General features: G+C 41.1%; 1 protein-coding gene across 3 annotated transcripts; it reads left to right on the top strand.

Moving 5' to 3' along the window:
- The first annotated feature begins 1,081 nt into the window (after positions 1 to 1,081).
- Positions 1,082 to 21,958, top strand: rorb (RAR-related orphan receptor B). Of its 3 annotated transcripts, none has more exons than XM_020590400.1 (10): positions 1,082 to 1,378; positions 15,148 to 15,233; positions 15,343 to 15,484; positions 15,662 to 15,958; positions 16,556 to 16,677; positions 17,897 to 18,029; positions 18,196 to 18,303; positions 18,523 to 18,633; positions 18,928 to 19,040; positions 19,281 to 21,958. In XM_020590400.1, the coding sequence occupies exons 1-10, from the start codon at positions 1,372 to 1,374 to the stop codon at positions 19,443 to 19,445; spliced, it is 1,284 nt and encodes a 427-aa protein (XP_020446056.1). In that variant the 5' UTR covers positions 1,082 to 1,371; the 3' UTR covers positions 19,446 to 21,958. The 3 variants fall into 3 exon arrangements, with proteins under 3 accessions (XP_020446056.1, XP_020446053.1, XP_020446055.1); XM_020590397.1 differs by having other exon boundaries at positions 15,662 to 16,093; XM_020590399.1 differs by having other exon boundaries at positions 15,318 to 15,484; positions 15,662 to 16,093.
- Positions 21,959 to 21,977: the final 19 nt, after the last annotated feature.

Below are 21,977 nucleotides of genomic sequence, written 5' to 3'. Positions count from 1 at the left end.
ACATCTAGCAAGTAAATAAAAATATTTCACACTTAGTTGCACATATTATGCAGCTAGTCTGCAATAATTCTATTGCACTGTGTCACTGGAATAAGAGGACCCCACCATGAAAGCCTCGAATCATCTCATCTGAGCTGCTTTTTTTCTGGAACAGAAAATCAATCAACCTTTCTTTATTGCCTGTAAGGCAGATATAAGCATATATATATGCTTTTATATAATAAGCATAGTACATCATCATTTTACTGCATTTCAAATTGAACATCACTGTGAGATAATCAATTATGGTGATGCTGTAACCTGCTTTGTGCTCTAATCCATGCTCATAGGTATAAGCCATAAAGTATTAAAATGTCATTGATTAAATTAACAAATACTCTATTAAGAATAAGTGTGGTTTTAGGTACCCAGTTTGTTACTATTTCCTACTTTTTTCAAAGAGAATGTGACGCCCTGTGGTGTCTTTAAACCTGCCCAATCTCGCTCCAATGGTATCATGATAATGTTTGTCTGTATCAATCTAAAGTCAGTAGATTAGCTCTTTTATCAATAGTTTTCATCATTGTTATCAATCATCTAAGTTTTTTAAATCAGGCTAATATCTGAACCACAAGCGCCCACCCTCTGTTGACTATAAGACTTGTCTTTACTCCTAAACTATTTTGTATGTGTTCAGTTAGATTAGTCAAACAATTTCTATGAAAAATGTCAAACAAATAGGACGATGAGGAATAAATAACCGTATCCCCCTAGGAAGAATGTTTGCTTTAAGGGAGTCCAGATTAAAGACTGTGCATGCATTTTTTCTTTGCATGCATAAAAAAAGTCTAAATTGCACAGGGTTGACTAAATGTGGAAAGTGACATTAAAAACTTTGCTGTGTACTGCAGCAGCAGAGTGCGCTCAGGCTGCGCGTGTGTGTGTGCAGGCTCCGGGCTGGAGGGTGAGTAGGAGAGAGTGGGAGGAGCGGAAAGTGTTCCAGTCCAATCCGGGCTGCCGGGTAAAGCCTGTCCTATACGCTTTTCCCTCCCTCAGCCTGCAGAAGAGAGTGAAACCCTCCCATAGAGGTGAGAGCGCAGATGTCATGAGACAAGCGACCATACAACCACAGCGCAACGACCGACGCACCTTCCGACCTCACCCCGCCTGTCTGCGCCCCGGTCTGGGATGCTTTTAGCGCAGAGACGCCTCCGCTCAGGGCAGCCAGTGGACATCGAAGCAGATCATCCACACTTTTTTCGTTGTCGTTATTATTTTTAACCAAGGATCATTCCCCCCGCAGCCCCCTCCCATTTCTAAGTGTTTATGTTTATTTCTTCATGACTGCTGCTTTGGGAAGCGAGTCTCAACACCAGCTCCAGCAACGCCAACATGCGAGGTAAGACCATCCCACCGTCGACGTTTCCCCAAGCTTCAGCGCGCGCGCACACACACACACACACACACACACTGTAGACTTATACATACACACGGCACTGCAACCTTTATCCCAGATTTGGCCTTGAAAGTTTACTTTGGGAGTTTTTGACAGCAAAGCCGTTTAGTCACTTTTTTCGCAGCTGGTTGGATTTCTCTGCAGCCTCACCAGCCACCTTACATCATACACGTATAAAAGTTTATTTGGATCAATTTGCTTGTGTGTTTTGAGTATGAATGTGTGTTTTTGTGTGGAACAGGCTTACACTTTGCAAATTCATGCGTAAAGCCGCTGGAGTCTATACTTGAAAATTAAAATTGGTGCATGATATTCGATATTTGACTTTATTCATTTGAGCTCCTCTCCACACAAACAGGAACTACGGAAACACCGCCACCGGATCAGGGCTGATGATGTGCACAAAAAAAAACAGTTTTGTCCTAATGTACTTTATTGAATGTTTCAGGGATAGGCTACTTTGAAAGCGGTCGGCTTGGCCATTTCCGTGGGATATTGAAATTCAATGTCAATGTCGTTCTGCGCGCGCGCACGCGCACATACAGGTTGCAGCATCCCTTTCTATTCTCACTAAGTGCTTTTCTTTATTCCACAAAGCAGAAAATTCTTTGTTTTTTTGTTTCTCCAACAGGCCTATTTGCAATTTATCGGCCATTACACTAAAAATCAAACACAAATGCTGCAATATTAAACACGATCATTATCAGCTTAGTGTTTTTTTTTAAGTATTTTATTTGCTCTTCTTGATGTTGTGCAATTATCGCTGACACCAAGTCGCAACACTCGTTTAACTTGGTTGAGCGCTTCATTTATTAGTCAGTCTGTCTTTAATTGGCCGAACCTCCTCGTCTTTCTATTTGACACTGGGAACTATTAAACTGTTTCACAAGGACGTGGAAAAGGAAGAGAGAGGTTGTTGGAGAATTCTGATACATATGCAGAAAAACTAAACCTCACATAACACTAAAAAGTCGCCACTATAAGGCAAAATAATCAGCTGTTGAGATAAGCAGCTTGCATCTGCTTAAAAATGAAACGCATTTACTGACAGTTTTCACTGGACTATGGTCATGTTGTAATTACATGTATAGTTTTGTTGTTGTAGCCTATAGTGTGAGCTGAGATCACAGGATAAATTATTGGCCATTATTGTTATTTAACTGATTACTTTATTATTAGTAACTAGGTAATTATCATTAGTAATTATTATGATGATAAACAGGAACAGCTTCTCCAACAATAAAGATAATTGTAATCCACTTAAAATAAAGTGTCAAACATGTACTGTGGCTAAAACTGTTGATGCATCACATCTATCTATCTATCCATCTATCTATCTATCTATCTATCTATCTATCTATCTATCTATCTATCTATCTATCTATCGCTTTCTGTTATTTCAGCTTCAGGTCATCAAATAAAGGAAAGGAAAAAACATGAGGAGGCCACAGCACCCACCCCTCCAGCTCCTCTTTCACTTTAATCCAAGGCAAACTCCATTGTCATGTACCTTGTATTTTATCCACACTTTAATGGGCCCTGTGACCGCTCTCATGCATAGGAGGCTTTGGGGGGCATACAGAAAACTTATGCTTTTACTTTATAGCAGTGGTTAGTAGAAGAGGTCCCTAAAGCATCTCTCTCACCCCTCTTTCTCCATGTTTTGTCAGATAGAATTAAATCAGCGTGGGCTGTGCGGCCCCCACTCTCAACCTGTGTGTGTGTGGAGTCTCGGCTACCCTTACACAGAAATGCGCTCACAACCACAAGGTTATAAAAAAAATAGAGGCCCCTTATGAGACGTGGTAATTATTATTTAACAATAGCCACAACTCCTGAAGCCCTGACCAAAGATGATGTCACCCCGCCGCCCGGCCAGGAAGAGGCACAGAAACACCACATAGAATAATATCATCAGGGCCATTTCTGCATCTCAGAAAATGGAGCATTGTGCTTTTTTCCCACTATGGCTCAGTGTTGTGTACGATGTTATAAACAGGATTATTATTTCTGTATTCTCAACAGCAACATAATGATGCTGCTCTGTGAACAGTGTTCCTGTAAACCCCAACAAAGACGTTGTGTAATAATATCATCATCAGTAAGAGTGGTGTAGTCATTTTGTGTTGCAAACTGTTTTGGTGATAGCCAAGTTTCATTTTTAAGATTTAGCCCTTCATAAAAAAAATGAACAACAATAATAAATAAATAAATAACAGAACTGATTTCATTCTGTAGTCTATTTTGATTACACTTACTGGTAATAATTTTAATCATGGAAATTAAATGTTATTCAGTCTAAACAAGACTTGTTTTGCCATAATTATGCATGGACACCCAGAGGACATCTGAGCCGATCAACATCCTCCTACCAAACATTTCATCTAGTCAATATATATTTACTATCAACATGAACACAGACCTCTACTGAGATCTCTGCTAAAGACAATCAAACATATATACAGAGTTGTACATTGCATATGAACATTTGCATAAATTTACAAATTGTCTGAAACATAAATGCAAGTGTCGGCATGTCAATAGTTTCCTATTTTCACAGAGGTTTTTGCATTAGGTCCCATTAGCCTGAGCATGTGTACACGTGTTACTGGTATATCCCTGAGAGCTGTTACACAACATACTGTAGATGGGACGGCACCTGGGCCAGACAGGTCAAAGAGTCAAAGAGATGGAGGCAGTGACAGGGGAGCAGGGGTTTACCGCACGCATTTGACCTCCTCTGTTAGTGATATGTGTCCACCACTACCTCCCATCCTCCTTCACTATGGGAGAAGACAAGATGGTAGAAACTGGGAGCATGTCAGGGTAAAGTGGTGATGAGCGGTGGCAAAAGAAGAGGACAGGAATGACGGTGATAATTCATTGGCGTTAATTTCAAACTAGACATTATTTATATTACTTACATTCAGAATATTGGCAGAAAAGCACTCACACTCACACAGCTACTATGCATGATGGCCTCATGCCAATATAATTAGTCCCATCCTGCTTTGCATTGAGGTCTGTGCAAGCATTGATTTGTTGGATTCTAAAGCATGCTAGGATCAATTTTTACCCCAAGCCAACGGAAGCAGTTTGTTTAGATAAATATATACCACATACCAAAGATTTACTTTACCTTTAATGTTACAAGTTAGCATCTGCTAGATCTGTAACCATTGGCTCTAAATAAGTATTAGCTCACTTATTTTCAGTTTGTGTTGCTGTTATAATATTTATGCCTATTATTGTTTATAATATGTATGAAATAGATCAATGTGTTTATAAGATTATATGCAAACATTGAATAAATGTAAATAGATGCAAACACTGATTAATGTAGTTGTACAGTTAAAATCATAAGTGCATATTAATGTGCTTGTCAACAGCTATAACTCCTCCTGTGGTTACCCATAAGTGTATAAACAGATAATAAAACACAGGTGTAATAATATGAAATATGTCATAGGAGCTGTTCTAATTGCTGACAACTGTACAAAAAAAGAGAACTTCAGCTATATTATACTCTTATAAACATTTATTAAATGTTTATACTCTGCTTTAAAATGAAATAGAGGAGTTAAAATAAAAGTGTCACAGTTTGTCCCAAAACATGATTAAAATTATTAACAAGGAGTTTGCAAGAGGCACCAGTGTTACTAATGAACTGCACCAACAATGCACGGTTACACCAACATATGATCTGACATTCGTCATACTCATTCATGAAGGGGCCTATTTGGAAACCAGCAGCACCAGCCTCAGTCAGAAACAGCAGGCTAGTGCACAGGTTGTGCCACTAAATCACCGTTTTCCATTGTCACCATGAAATTACTTATTATGCACAACAGTGGGCACCTGGCCTGCAGTGAATCTCTGGTTTGAAGTGTTATCAGGGCATGTGTGGTCTGTTGTCGAGCTCGGTGTGGTTGTTTGTGTTATTTATTGTGTGTTTGTGCTGACTAATGGCCCAGTGTTATGTAAGAAGAGAGCAGAAATTACCACGAGCCAATACAGGCCACGCTGTTAATCCCTCACAGCCCTACTGACTGACTGAGGTACCACCAGAATGCAGTTGTAACACACACGACTACTGTCAGGACACACTTCCCCTGGCCATGCACCTGTCTTCAGATACCCACAGTCTAATCCTCACCTGGCATGTTTGCCCAACTTCTTCTTTTTCATAACCATATACTCAGACCATCCAGCCATACTGTGTGTGTGGCCTGGATGGCACGTCTGTGATCCCACTGAGCTGCTATCGTAGCTCATGTTTGTTTAGCGTGTACTCATAGTGCACTTCGTGTTGGTTTTATCCTTCTGCGGCTGTCTGGGGGAGTCTAGACAAACAGTTTTTCTCCTCTCTGTTTTTTTTTTTTAAATCTTTATACACACAAAGCATGGGCTATGCGGCACTCTTCGGAATGTGTCTCCACTTTCTCTTATCCAGAAGGGATTGCAGCCTGAACTACTACTAAACTCTAATTCTGCCATTAAGTTTTAGAGTCCTCTGGCAGCTTCTTTTGTTTTGCCAGTTTTGCTCATCCATAAAGGCAGCACGTGTCAATGGAGGCACAATGATATTCAGTATTCACATTTTCCTCCAGTTTAAGTACAAACCAGGTGAAGGAGGTGACTGCGCTTGTTAGTACAAACATGCCATTGGAGGCTGTAACTTTCATAGAAAATATATAGTATCAAGAACAGGAATTCTATTTGCTGGTTTGTAATTGGTCTAGTTTTGTGGGGAGAGATGTAGAGTGCACTGCAGGATGATCCAAAATCAGAGAGCGTGTTCAGCTGCACGTCTAAACTCTGGTTTCAACAGTCACTGTCATGTAGAAGTCACAGTCTGTGAAGTGAATACATGGCAAATGAAGGTTAAAGCAGGAGGAACAGTAAAGAAAATGAAGTGAGATAACAGAGAGAGCAAGAGAGAGAGAGATTTAACAGTTACATAATAGTGCAACCATGTGTGTGTTTGTGTTTGCTTGAGCAAGAGAGCATGTGCCTATGTGTAACAATGAGGTATAACTGAGAAGAGAGTGGCTAAAACACCCAATTTATGTTTACTTGCATGTATAGTAACACACACAATGCAAACATTTAAACTTTCCTGTCCTGACACTGCACTTGCTACCTTAAGCCATTAATAACGCCAGGAGCTGTAATAGCAGCATCCAAAGTCCACACTTGCAAACCACCTATTAGACTTTAGCTAACACTCAAAGCAGATTAGTCCATATCCTGTATGTGTGACTGGGTACAATTCCAGCCTCTACTTTATATAAGGTCAAAGGCAGGACATATAAATGAAATGCTCCTTTAGGGGTTAAGAAAAGTTCTCTCAGAGTAAATGAAACCTTAAAATCCTATTGATTTATCTAAAAATTGTATTGCTGCACAGCTGAAAAACAAAACTTTTTTCTTGTTATTAAATACTGACATTTTGAGGATAAATGGTTTTCATTAAAAGAGAAAAGGAACAAAATGGGCTCCTTAAAAGTACTATATTGTTGTTATTGACAATCCCTGTTGCCAATAAAGCCACCTGCCCATAGTTATAAGTGCAAATTAGTAATCTAAAATCTATAATGGTAAATGCCTGCACTTTGTGAAGGTGTTCAGTGCTGGCAGGTGCATCACACACACTAGAAACAATAAGTCTGTAATATGACTTAGCCTACTGCAGCATCTTTTCTTAATGACAAAGATTAGCTTGTTTTAGTGCTAGTAATCTCATTGAAGAGACACTTTCACATGCCTCTGTCTCTCTCTCTCTCGCTCGCTGGGTCCAAATCCTGAACTACCTCTCTTGACCCACGTGTGTCTGTTGACTGACTGTTGACGAGACATCTCCCGCCATTCACGAAGAGAATGCAATTCTGAAGCCAAGACTGCTGCTGCTACTTTTCCTCTCTTGACTCTGACATTCATAATGCATTCTGTTAAATCTTCCCACCAGAGAGAAGGAGACAGAGCAGGTGAAGAGCAGCGGAGGCCGAGTCGAGCTGAGCTGAGCTGTGTGTTAGTCTTTGTGATCAATTTGCCTCTGTGAGAGATGCCCCTGGGGCCACTTTGGGGAGAACCTTGTTAGGCTGAGTTAAATTGTTGCCTGAGGCGAGCTATTAGCGGCCATCTCTGGGAGAGGACACACACATACGCTTGTACACATGCGTGCTCCCACACTCACTCGAACAGACATGGTGAAATGCACACATATATTCAAACCTTTTTAAAACACACAGATACTCAAATGTTAACTCATTCATATGCTGGTGTTCACTCCCAAGCGGACGGCCTGTTTTACTCAGGGAGATGATTAAACCCACAAACCATGGGGCAAAACTCTTCACAGTAGTATTAACGGTGTCATGTTCTGCTAATAACCATACTTACAAGTAATATCACAGTGTAAACACACTCTTCCACATGTAAATGTTTGGTGTATTATTGAACAACTACTGACAACTACCTTTATGGAAAAGTACAGATGTATAGTTTTTTTTTTTAAAGTACTTAAAAGTATTATTACACATTAAGTTAAAAGTATTCATAATACAGAATGCCTATTTTGAGAGATATTATATTTTATGCACTATAGGCTATTATTGGAAAATTATTATGCATTAATGTGTAAACAACATTTCAGTGTTGGGTGGTTTAGTCTACTGCAGTGCATCTTAGGTTACTTGTTGATATGAAATTGGTAATGTGCAAAGTAAGACTAGGCTATAAATGTCAATAAAGTCTGTAAACAAACTGCAAATAGTTGTTCACACCATTGTTTACAACTGCATTTCTCATGCACACACATATAAGTACACACAAGTTCAACAGCATCCAATCTGATTTATAGAGAAACCGTTTTGAGCCTTTGAAACAACCATTCACACAGACAGTTTCCATTCCCCTCTGAGTGATTTAATTCTGCTAGCTATTCATAGTAAGTGCTGCCACCGTCATTAATACTTTAAGGTCCATTCAGCCTCACTTATGTTGATGTCCCATTTTCCTAAGTTTATCTACCTGACCACAGACTACCACTGTAAATAAATGATGTGATGATGACAAAACTGAGGCCAAATATCTTCAAACCTTATGTAAGAACTGAGACCAATTTTCTATCTATTTCTCCATGGATGCCTCTCTCTCTCTGTCTACACTGGGATAGCCACCTTTTCCTCTCCCTTCCCCCTCAAAGACACACACATACACACACACTGTCATCTACAATTAGGCTCAAGAGAAACAACACAAGAGGAGGACCGTGAGGTTGAGGGAGGATGAGAAGGCCCATGCTGACAAAACGTTATTTTCTCACCTCAGAAATAAAACCACATTGAATATAATGATTTGACTAAGTGTGTGTCTATAAATAAACATCTCTGCACAGGTCTACTATTAACAGCTCACTGCACACACAAATGCATGTCTGCAGGCTTCAGGATACAGGCGTGAGAGAGGGAAGAAAATATAAAAGAGAGACAGTGCATGTGTTTTTGTGCATAAGCACATGCTTGCTTCAGTGAGTGTGCCTCAGTGTGTGTGTGTGTGTTCTTATGGTTGATTTCAGGGTGGGAATGACCAGATGCAGACCTCTCACACTTGGACTTGTTGTTTCCACTCTGATGTGCTCGCTCAGTCCTTAAGGAAAGGTCAAAGGTCATCAGGATCCTATGGGTCACCTAGGGGGTTGTAGTGTGAGCATGCGCCTGTGTGTGTGTGTGTGTGTATACAGTGACCATGAGAGGCAAATCTGAGGAGGCAGATGGGCAATCTGTGTGTTTGTGTGTATATACTATATAAATGTGTGTGTATAGGCAGGGGTTGGGTTTACCCTGTGGATTTTTCCCATGCCTATGTCTCCTCTTATTCATATGAGGACACATGCTGCACTGGATGGGAGACTGTGTGTATTGGGGGATGGGGGGGTGGTCTAAAACTCATACTTTAAAGTCTGCTTTTTGAACAGCAATTTTTAGTAATGCATGCATTCAGGCATGTCTGTCTCTGTCTGTCTGAACATGTCTCGTGTGTGTGGGTGTGTGTGTCTGTGCATGCGAATCGATGCACTGGATGGCAGCCAGTGGCCCCCTTCTGTTCCCTCTCCATGGCGTCCAATCACACCGTGGCACAAGATTCTATGGGCAAACTGCAGCTGATCCCAGACCTGGTATCTGAGCAATTACCCAGAGTGCTTCGGGGCTGCATGGAAGCTGGACAAGCTCATGCCCTCTGACATACAATGTGGGGTGGAGGCAAGAGCAACTATATTTCTGACTGTTGTGCGTACGTATGTGTGTGCTGTGTGCATTGGCAAAGTGTGGGAGGGGGGTTGACAACGATAGACTGATGGGAAAAGCAGAGGTTTGGGGGTAGTAACATGTATGCTCATGCAACAACAGCGTGACTATCTATATTACTGAGTGGACACAGACACGCTTGGTGGTGAGAGATGGAGATGGTGGAGGCGAGATGGGCCCAATGCATGGCGTTATGATTATTACTGTACACCAAAATGTACAAACAAAGACAGAGCCAGTGCATGACTGTGTCACCTAATGAGGATGCTTAATGTCAGCAGGTCAGCATTAAGTTTATCAGTCAGATCAGACCTAGGTGTTTGAGACAGGGATGATAATTGTTGACATCAGTTTCACTGCTGCTGATTATTAGGGCTGATTATTTTCTCATTTGACTGGGAGCTTTAAGGTTACACCTTAAACTCTAAGGCCACCAGGCTACCAGACAGTAGCATTCATGTTAAATACTGCACAGAAATAAAACTGAATGAAATGCACTTTGATTTAATTTTCTCAAGGAAAACAGAGAGCACCAATCTTCAACATGGTTTTCAGCTGCTTCAGACAGTACAAATCAACAGGAAAGAGAGAAAAGTACAACAGCACATAGCACACGTCCGTTAGCAAAACCATATGCAGTGGCAGTGTTTCATTGATTTTAATGGCACAGTGTGATGTGAAAACATGACAGGAGACACAGGGGAGATAACCCAGGCAGCACAGCTAGACTATTCCCAGCTGTTTGTTAATCCACTCAGCGATCACACCACCAAAAGTTTTCTTCGTGTTTTTCATCATTGATGAAGGGGCGGTGAAGCTTGTTCCTCTCTAAGACAAGGAAGACAAAGTTACACCAAGAGATGGAAATAGATCATGAAATACAAAAACTAGAATGATTTCCCAGTCACACAGCCACTTACTGAGAAAAGAAATCCTCAGAAACAAATGAAAAAGTCAAACAGACTGAAGTGGAGTCGATGGCAAACAGTGATAGCATAATTCACAGTATATAGACATCTAAGACCAGCACCAGAGCTGTTCAGATTTAACAAGGACGGGTGAGGGGTAAAGTGCTGATCTCCTTCATTTTCCCAGAAGATCTCTAGTTAACTGGGAAGAAGCTAGGCATATTTTTTAATGAAGTGGAGATACCACCCACATTCATCCTTCAACAAATCCACCTCTGGGACAACAGCAGGAGTTGTGTTTGCATTTTTGAAGTGCTTTACACTGACAAAAGTTAGCAGAGAAAGTGATTTCAACTGTTCCGCATGCTATGATACCACAGCACCAACCTCTGTCACTTTTACTGCCTGAATCTGTGTGTGTTGCTTTGGACATGTTTCTGCTGTAGACCCACCCCGCAGGCTGAATGAATGAAACATGCATGTGCAGTCTGCCCCTTCTGAAACACATGCACACAGAGCCTAAACATGTATAGCAACACCTGGTGGCCTTTATTTGCTGTTACATAATGATTATGTGGAATATATAAGAAGAAAACTGCCCTTTTAAATAGTCATGTAATTCTGTGTATATGCATGTGTGTGTAACTTTTAATGGCACGCTGAGTGTGAGCTACTTTCGATGAAGTATTGTTAAGATATTGGTGCTAAGCTGAAACTTTTTTTTTCTACAGAGCAATGTAGATAATTAGCTATCTATTTAGAGAGAGGGCCCGCCCAGGAAATACACAGGAGATCCTCACTTCATTAAAAATCAATTATTATAACACGTGCCGGCGCAATACAGCGCTCACGGCCACTCACATACACATGTACAAATGATCATCTAGTGTGCTGTACACTAGAACAACTATCTGTGCTTTGTGCCCTCTGAAATGCATCTCTAGCTAGTTTTCGCTGTCTATCTGTCTTTTACCCTCTCAAGAGATTGTACAGGCCTGCTCCTCCTCTTAGCTGAGGAATCGCCAGCATTGCAGTCCCGCTCTTACATAATAACCTCAGGATAACACTGACGCTCCCGCTGGGCGAGGACGTCAGTCACTCAGCTCAGACTGGGTCAACTCAGGTTGGAAAGATGTCCCACCCATCTCCGTAAAATGTGTAGGTGGGAGCAAAACAACTTCCAGAACAACAGATATGAGTGGGGGTTTTTTTCCTCTAAGGTTTTAAAAATTTATGCTTATTAAAGAGGAGTTAGGGAAACAGTTGCAGTAGACAGCTTTCTCTGAAGTTTTACTGTTTTTTTAGGAGTTCCCTTCTACTACTATTACTACTACTACTAGTGGAGTGTTAAAGCTGTGTCAACTTTGCATGCGTAATGTAAATCCATGAAATCCAAATGCATTATCACACATCCTATCTTTGAAAACAATAAGAACACAGCATCTGTATAATAACGTCTTAATTCTTCTACGTCTAATCCACCACTGCAGCTAAAGTAAGGGAAGGCAACAAGAGTGTATTATTGACTGGATGTGCAAGTGGGAGGTCTTTAGTAATCAGTTCACAAAGTCTCAGACGCTGAGAGATGCACGGCAGGATGAGCTGTGAGACGGCCCCAAACATCAATGATGACATCACTTCCTTTAAGAGTGTGACAGCTTAGCACATCATCGCTATGGCAGCCAGACAAGTGCAACGAGTGGGTGGCCACCCTGGCAACAGCAATGCTGTCATGACCGTCTCCCTATATCGTACCTGACAGTCTCCACTGGCAATGAGCACAACGCACACACACTCAACAATGCACACACCCACACACTTTGTCAAACACACACAGAATGTACACATATTACACATACTTTATCTGTCTCTTTTTTAGACGTGAAACGTTCACTCAAACCCTCTCTGAAACACACACTAAAACAATGCACAGGCCCGTGCTCCTTTGGGCGTAATTACATGATCACAGAGAAGTACAGTCTCTCATGGTGTAAAAAATGCATTGATACAGTATACTCTAATCACTGGGGAGAAACAGTAAACACACATCCTTTGAGGGAGGAAAATGTAAAGAACGTTTGCAAAAAATCAGCAGAAATAATCACTATGTACGGTACATTGACATTGCAGCAGCAGCAGCAGCAGGTGTGTGCTGAGCACATTCAGCTACAGAGACTCAACTGCTTCATGATCAAAAAATGTATCAGAGTTTGAGTAAATGTTTGGGATAAATATTAGCAATGGCAATAAGTAAGAGGATTGCAACTTGCACAGAATGAAGGAGATGCGGCATACGGCTGGTACAGTAGTGTTGTCCTGGCTTCTGTTTACTGCTCACAGCCATGTCCCAGGCACGACTGACCTGTTTTATAGACTATTAATAGTGTGTTTCAGGCCACGTTCATTGACAACTCTTTCTATGTGTAATCTGTGTGTTGTCCCAGTCCAGGGCTCTGCTCTGACCCAGTTTGGAGCCAGTTGGCAGGGAACTGGTTGAAATGGGTCACGTCTTGAGCCGCACCACAACTCTCAGTATAAGCGACGCTACCTCAAGCACACAGGGTTAAATGACATGTCATTCTGTCCATAGGTCACTGTTTCAATCTTTTGCTTAGTTTGACGTACTATACTGTATATACTGTAAGGTATAATTTACCAAGAGGCCATATGGGGACTAAAGACTCATTCATGCAAGATAACTATAACAGTGCATAATGTACAGTGTATGAAGAACAGTGCACAGCCCAGAGTCATTGCAGACTGGAAGTTTGTTTTTAGTTAGGCAGTGGTATGGGTCCTAATGGTCACTAGGGAGCAGATAGACAGGTGGCTGGATGAATGAGAGGAAAACAAATGGATGACTATACGAGCATCCTTACTTTGTGTATCCCTCATTATGCCCATATTCCCACTTTTTTCAAGCCGTGTTGTCCAACTGTGCCTCTGCAGATGGTTCACAGTACACAGTGGAGATCACATTCCTATGAATCAGCTGGCTCTGGCCCACCAACTCTGACTATCTGTGCATATTAGGGCAATGATTTAATGATACTTTTCATTGTGAGGCAGATGGACTGTACAGTGTATAGACAGTACTCTCTGTAGCTGCTCTGTGATCAACTTTCTCCACTGATCCTCGTATGGGATTATCCAGTTATATATACAGCACACTCATTCTCCCACAGGCAATTAGTATACAGTACACATATAGCTGCAATATACTGTATACCTGTATTGTACATTATATACACATACACAAACACTTAACGCTGTCTGATCAAATGCACAAAAATAAGCAGATAACCTTGTGCTTCACTGTCACATATACTTGCACACGCTACACACTCAGATATAATGTACACACGCCAACACACACATAGTTCTCTCTGTTGCTTCTGAAGCATCAACTCCAGTAGCACAATGTAGGTTTAAGTAATATCGCATTTAAGAGCAATAAATTATGCAAAAATGGAATTTAAAACTGAAAAACATTTCTGTTTAGCTTGTCAGCTTTGTCTCAGGAAGTTCAGACACCCTGCAGTATTTCCTACAGATGGAACTATGCAAGGAGATTGCATCTGAATGGGCATTTCAGCTTTGGCTAAGCCAGTGCTTAGCAGAGAAGGGAACCATCTTGTGGAGAAATAATTTAGGATTAGATAGGCTGTCTAAGCTCTTTATAGAGAGTGTGCTATCTCAGCAGACATACCTGCCTACCTGTTCATCATCCCATATCTCTTTATAGGAACAGTGTCTGTCTCTTTTCACATATTATAGATATGTTCAAAGACACTAGTGACAAGTGCTTCTGTGTGTTATATTGAAAAACTTTACTTGTTCATATTCTGTGCCTTCTTCTGTACATGGAGCTACCTACACACAGTGAGTAAAATTTTAACACAAATGAAGACTAGTTAAATTAGTTCATTTGAAGGTTTACGAAAAAGCTAAATACTAAAAGGGCTGTACAATGTCTGTGTCTGTGTGTGTGTGTCTGGTCTGTCTGTGAGAAAGAGCAATAGGGAGTGTGTGAGAGAGTAAGCCCTTCAGTCATGTAACCTGTTTTCTCATTATGGATCACCTTGCTAGTCTGCAGGGGTCTCTCCTTCAAGCGTAACAGAAAGAAGTCACACACAGAGTTAATGCTATCTGCTCACTTATGTGTGTGTGTGTGTGTGAACGTGTGTGCACGTACACAGTTCTCAAAGTCCCAGTCATTAGGAAAACTCCTACAAGGACACTGAGGATGTCCAGATGTCACTATGCCCTTGTGAAGTCAAGCTCACACACATACTTTACACACACACACTGTAACCTTAATCACGTCCTACAGCCACCCAGGTTTCTTTAACCTCAAATTAGACTGCCAACTGAGATTTAAAAATCTGGAAAGTGAGGGAACTGAATGAGGTGTTCTGAAAAATGGGAAAGAAAATTCTTTATTCAGTCCAGAGTGTAACACCTGTCTTTTCTGTCTTCTGTCTTTTGTTTGCAGCCCAAATCGAAGTTATACCATGCAAAATCTGTGGAGACAAATCCTCAGGTATCCACTATGGAGTCATTACATGTGAGGGATGTAAGGTGAGACTTAATACATTGTTTCATCAAGGCCTGTTTTGATTGCTTGTGCTTAAAATTGTGCAGTCAATCATGAAGATTCTGTAGCCATGCTTTGTTGACATGTAACCAGGGTTTCTTCAGACGAAGTCAGCAGAACAACGCCTCCTACTCCTGCCCCCGACAGAGGAACTGCCTCATTGACAGAACAAACCGCAACCGCTGCCAACACTGCCGCCTGCAAAAATGTCTCGCCTTAGGAATGTCCAGAGATGGTATGGCCCAGTATATTTATGTTTATACACAGAAATGATACCTACTGATTACAGGTCTATTAGTGTACACACAAATACATGGAGAATCTGGGCAAATTTTGCTTCTTAATGCTCCTGATCTAGTTTGGCAAGGTTTTAAATTTCAGTCTCTCTACACTGTATTATCTCCACATACAGCGGTAAAGTTTGGCCGCATGTCCAAGAAGCAACGTGACAGTCTGTATGCAGAGGTCCAGAAGCACCAGGCACGACTGCAGGAGCAGCGACAACAGCAGACAGGCGAAGCAGAAGCTCTGGCACGCGTTTACTCATCCAGCCTATCCAATGGACTGTCCACCCTTAACCATGAGATTGGCGGCACCTATGCCAATGGTCATGTTATTGAGATGCCCAAAGGTGGCCAGGGCAACGGAGGTGGTGTCCCAGGGGGCTACTATGGGATGGATTCTACCCAGCCATCTCCAGACCAGTCAGGTTTGGACATGTCAGGCATGAAGCACATTAAGCAGGAGCCCGTGTATGATCTGACGCCTGTACCCAACCTGTTCAGCTACGGGGGCTACCAGGACAGTCAGCTGGGACACAGTAATGTCATCATGGGAGAGCTGGGTAAAGGCTGCATGATAGTTTGCTCTGCTTGTAAGACAGACATGGTTCATCATTAAAATCTATGTGAACTATCCACATGGGAAATTAAAGTAGTCCACGTGGAGAGCGCAGGTCAGGGTGCTAATCTGGGAGGAGAGGAGGAGATCAGACAGCCTTACACAGCTAGATGACAAGGTGTCATATTACTGCATGTACAGTTTAGGCTGTTAGCACAAGTTAAGGTTTAGTTAAAATTGAGTGCTAAAAATCCAAGTGATGGTTAAATTAAGCAGCAATGAATAAATGTCTTCCTCTAAATTTCCAACAGGTAGGGAGCATAGCACATACAGTGAAGAATATGTCCTTACCTACCATTAACACATTAAATTTTGCACTTTATCAAATGTATAAATGAATGAATAATTGAATGAACATATTATATTGAGAGGAGTAACTGAATAAGCAAACAATTCCCTTTTCTAGACCGCATTGCTCAGAATATCATCAAGTCCCACTTAGAGACATGTCAGTACACAACAGAGGAGCTGCAGCAGCTAGCCTGGCAGACACACTCCTATGACGAAGTCAAGATGTACCAGAGCAAGGTGAGGTTTTATGCTATGACACCATCCTCAGGAACACAGAGGAACACGTACATTTAGGGAAACCAATAACCAATATCTCTTCTTTCTTTTTGTAAAATTCTGCGCTCCTTTGTCCTTTTATAATTATAGTTTTTATACATTCCTACTAGAGGTGTAAGGTACTTCATCTCTCCTTCTGCTTCTAGTATATATTATGTTCAATGCATTAATGGCCCAACATGTGCAACACTTTAATATGATTTTTTTTTTTTTTATCAAGAACTTTTTCATTATTAAAGAGCCAAACTGAGTTCAACTTTTCTTTCCCCCTCTCTTAAAGTTAGGGTTGGTGATCCCAGAAAAACCAGCAAGAGGAAGCTTGATTTTGAAAGTAGAAAGCTGAAGAAATCACACCCTTTCGTTCTGACTTCTCTCCAAAACACAATATGCACTGCAACATTCACTGCCTGACTACTAGTTACAGATTTCACGAAAATATCAAATGCCTCCCTAACAACACAGACCCATTAATTGCCTGTCTAGCAGAAATACGGCCACCGTGGCATCATTTTCAGCCATTTTTGTTCTTGCATTTGTCACTGTCATTCAAAAGCCACAACAACGTTAATGCTGGTTTTACTTCTTGCAGCACCCAACTTCTTTTTAGTTGTAACTTTACTTAGATACGATGTTACCCACCCAGGACCTCTGGTCCATGGTTAAACTGCTTTAGCCCTGGCTCGTAGCTGGTAACCAGCCTCAGAGGTCCGTTTGTAAACAAAAACTGCTGTAGGTACCTCCCCTGCCATAGCTTGCTAGCTTTAGCTGTAAAACAGAGCAGTAACACATCTGCCTGCAGCTGCAATGCTTTGTGGGAGACAGCAAGTAGTTTTGCTTGGGATGAATAAAATTAAGAGTCTGGTCAGGCTTTTTTTTTTTTTTTTGCCCTGCTGATGTAACAGATGACGGATCATTTTCTTTATGTCGTCAGTGAATTAAATGTATTCATTGCCATCGGGATATAAAGATAAATTCAAGAAATGCAATAATAATGCTTCTGGAAGGAATCACCAACCCTCCCTTTAACGTGGAAAGGAAACATATTTATTCAGGTGTTGTCAGCAAGAATATATGTGAAATGGGTGTGTGAGAGGAGGGTGGCAAGATATTTTGTTTCATTTTTCTGACATGACTATAACTACACAGATAGTAAGCCTAAACTAGGTGTGTTTGGCTTTAGCCCCGGGACATGCTGTGGCAGCAGTGTGCCATTCAGATCACCCATGCAATCCAGTATGTAGTGGAGTTTGCCAAGCGCATCTCAGGGTTCATGGAACTGTGCCAGAACGACCAGATCCTCCTGCTCAAGTCAGGTGAGTCAACAGGACTTAAGATGTCAGGTTCGGGGGTGCTGTATGTCTTTGTCTTGTCACAGGTTGGAAAATGTCACTCAGGGAAGAAAAACTGGATTCTTTTTTTCGCCTTTTAGTCACTATATCACTGTCAGACTCAGACAGTCTCTCTTCCCGGTTCTTCCAGGTTGTTTGGAGGTGGTCTTGGTGCGGATGTGCAGGGCATTCAACCCTCTCAACAACACTGTGCTCTTTGAAGGGAAATACGGAGGCATGCAGATGTTCAAAGCTCTAGGTATGACATTAGTACCGACGCATTTTGTCTTGGTATAAATGATGGATGAAAGCCAACTGAAATTGAAAGAAAAAGAGAAAAAATGCAAAGCATTTAAAGGTCATCTTCTCTGTGATGTATGTTACTCCCCAGCTGATACAGTCCATGTCAACAATGTGTAAGAAAACGTTCTCTTTTTTTGTTTGTCATTCCCTGTCCACTTATTTGTTTCGCTCCAAGGTTGTGATGATTTAGTGAGTGCGGTGTTTGACTTCGCCAAGAGTTTGTGTTCTCTTCAGCTGACAGAGGAGGAGATTGCTCTGTTCTCGGCAGCTGTACTAATTTCCACAGGTCAGTGCACATTGCCTTATAATATTATAACTTAGGAAGCAATCTGTGTGGAGAGTCTGCACTGAATCAAGACACTTAATTGTAAAAGTCAGCAAAACAAGAGCATTCCTGTTTATGTGTCTGTATAAAACTGTATAATCACCAGTGTTAGCACTGACAATATGAAAATCCAGTGCAGGTCCATGGTTTATGTGTCTGTATAAAACTGTATAACAACCACACTGACAATATTAAAATCCAGTGCAGGTCCATACACAAAAGAGTTGTGCATCTCAACATCTTCTTTCTACTCAGATCGCCCATGGCTGATGGAGCCTCGGAAAGTCCAGAGGCTCCAGGAGAAGATCTACTTTGCTCTGCAGCATATTATGCAGAAGAACCACATGGATGAAGATGCGCTGGCCAAGGTAGGCCAAGCCACAGTAATTGAGATAAGTCATACCACGAATGTACAGGAATACTTACACTAAAGGAAAAGACAATTCAAACACAGACAGCGCCCCTCTGACCTCGAGGAGAAGTGAAGCAATGTGGAAAAACAAATCAAAACAAAAGACACGACACTCATCTCTTAACATTCTCCATGTCTGCACTATATCACTCTTAACTTTCCTTGTCCTTGTCTGTCTCTCTCTTTTTTCTTGCAGCTGATCAGCCGAATTCCAACACTGTCAGCCCTGTGCACACTCCATACCGAGGAGCTCCAGGCCTTCCAGCAGCTCCACCCAGAAACAGTCAACGTACTCTTCCCTCCACTCTACAAAGAACTCTTCAACCCCGACCCCAACTCTGCCATGGCCATGCCCAAGTGACTGCCTGTGGTCCCACTACAACAAATGGCACAAGCAGATGACCCAGAAAATAAGACCACAGCTATGTGGCAACCAGATATTTCTGAGCTCCTCGAGCTCTACTTCAGGCCAGGGGTTGAGGAGTCATCTGCCAGAAACGTAGTGACCACCAACAATACTAGGAATGTCCAGCACTTACACCATCCTGTTCACCGATACAGTCTGAAGAATGTGTATAAATGAAACGTGCCCTGAGCCACAGCCTGAGCGGGGCCTCCTCCTGTCTTCTGAACTGAACTGACTGACCAGAAATGTACAGATTTTAAAACATCTAGGAACAATTTTAAGCTGTCAGTCTTTTTAAAAAAAAAAGGTAAGTTAATTTGTTATAAAATTGAAAACAATTGTTTTTGTTTGATTTTTTTTCACATGAAGGAAAGGTGAAGATGAAGAATCTGAATATGAGAGGGAACTATGAATTTAGAGCTATTGTAGATATTCTTCTAGTGCAGAGCAGATTCCAGTATTACTTCTTGTTCTGTTAAAATAAGTTAGTCCTAATTTAAATATACAGCAGTCCGATCTGGCTGGCTATAACTTGTGTATGTGTTTTATTTTATTTCATGGTTTCTTGTATACAGAATTTGTAAAGTTGAGGAAAAAGAATATTGGGTAAAAACCGGCAGTTCACTTGGGTTTGTTAATATATAGAAGCCTTGTCTGGATTTTGTTCATATGTAGAGCAGGAACTGCATCCTTCTGATGAGAACTTATAGAAATGTAAAAAGAGCATATGAAGGATTTTAAAAGAAAATTATGGCTACTACTTTCAAGTTGAAGATATGTACATAAATATTCTATTTTGGAAGAAAAAGAATCTGGCAGATTTGCCATCCTATCAATCATTTATTTTTTTCTCACTGCAATAATTGTGTTCAACAAAAGCCGGAATGCTTTCGAACAATCGACCAGAAACAACCAATCAGAAACTAGGACCTCACAATAAGCCCCACCTCTTCCCAAATTCCCCTCACCTTTAATATAACTCACAATGTTCAATCTTCTAAGAGCTGTATGAGTGCTGTGCCCTCACCCCTCCAATCACTATTTGCACAATCCGGTCCATGGATTTCAATCACACGGGGCTGTGAATATGAAGGACCCCTTTCTTTAAAGAGCAATAACTTTCACACTGGCATTCTGATCTTACTCCTCTCCTTTCCTCCTCTTCCTGTTTTTAGCTGTTCAGAACAGGGTAGCAGTCTTAACTGGCATGCAATGTGTGTGACTCTTGATCATTTCCACAGATGTTACTCATTCCACCACAGACTCTGCAGTGTTTTTAATTCGACACAGTGTGATCTGGGGTTAGTGCATATAGTATGTTTGATAGAGCACTGACCGAAAGATGTGAAGAAGTGCAGATTACCCATAAATGAGCTCTAATACCATTTAAATTGCATTATTACGTAATCTATAGAGAAAACTGTGATAGACAATCACTTTGTGCTTTTTTCTAAATCATTCCATAATTATGAGCACTTATGGATTTCTTTCTTTCTATATTGTTTTGTTGACTGGCATTTGGCCACTGTGTGAAGTCAACGGGGCATGTATACCATCTGAGCATGTTACTGTAATTTTCTGGCAGTTATCCGTCTTTTGTGCTGAAGGAATAATGTGAAAAATCACTGAGGATACATGTGATTTAGAGGTTTGTGCAGTTCTGCATTTAGCCACTAGATGCTCTTTATGCTTTGCCTGTGTAAAGACATCTTTAATGAGCCATGATGACTAAGGAGCTTCCTTTTAATATGACATATGAGTGACATACTACACAATATTAGCACAAAATTAATCAACTGATGGTACTTTTTTGGTTTGTTACTTAAATACTTGATAAAATGACAAATTTGCTGAATTTTTATCTACAACTTTAATTACTATGACTATTCACGCACTAAAGGTGCCTGTTGTTTGCACATGTGCACTGCACAGTGGCCAAATTTCTACCTTCCTATAGGCATAGACACAGACTGGTTATGTATTCATTAACAATAAGGCTTGATCCATGCACATTTTCATCTTTCCATACGTTTTCTGTGTGGTGACCTAAACAATGTCGACAGCATGGGGAATGAGCATCAATGTTAAACATGAGCAATCTGCTCACATCCATTTGTTCCATGCTGTCCATTACCCAGGTTCCTCCAAAGCCCAGGATCCTTCCTTCGACCCCTGACCCAACCTCAGATCAGAGGCCAGTGACTCTTAAAGACAATCACTTGCTCATTAAGGCTTGATGCACTACCCAGCATCTCTCAGGGAGCAGCTGTTTTTCTGACTTTGCATTAAAAGAGGGATTCATATTTTTGCAAATTTACAAAAAATGCAATTAGAAAATAACTTTTTAGGATAAAAAATGGCGTACGCTGCTGCCAATGTATGCCAGTGATGGAATCTGCCCAGACAAGGCTTTGATAAGTGTGTGTCTGTGTGTATGCGTCTATAGAGCATGAATTCACTGTCCAGATCTCTTTAGAGTATATGTAT

Source organism: Monopterus albus, unplaced genomic scaffold (genome assembly GCF_001952655.1).
Source record: "Monopterus albus unplaced genomic scaffold, M_albus_1.0 scaffold12.1, whole genome shotgun sequence".
Classification (NCBI taxonomy): Eukaryota; Metazoa; Chordata; class Actinopteri; order Synbranchiformes; family Synbranchidae; genus Monopterus; species Monopterus albus.
Note: the sequence above shows the minus strand (reverse complement) of the source record. Positions and strands in the feature narration are given on the sequence as shown.

Coding starts and splice junctions, on each gene's coding strand:
- rorb (XM_020590397.1), top strand. Junction 15,485..15,661: donor CTTAGGAATGTCCAGAGATG/GTATGGCCCAGT, acceptor CTCCACATACAG/CGGTAAAGTTTGGCCGCATG. Junction 18,030..18,195: donor GATCCTCCTGCTCAAGTCAG/GTGAGTCAACAG, acceptor CGGTTCTTCCAG/GTTGTTTGGAGGTGGTCTTG.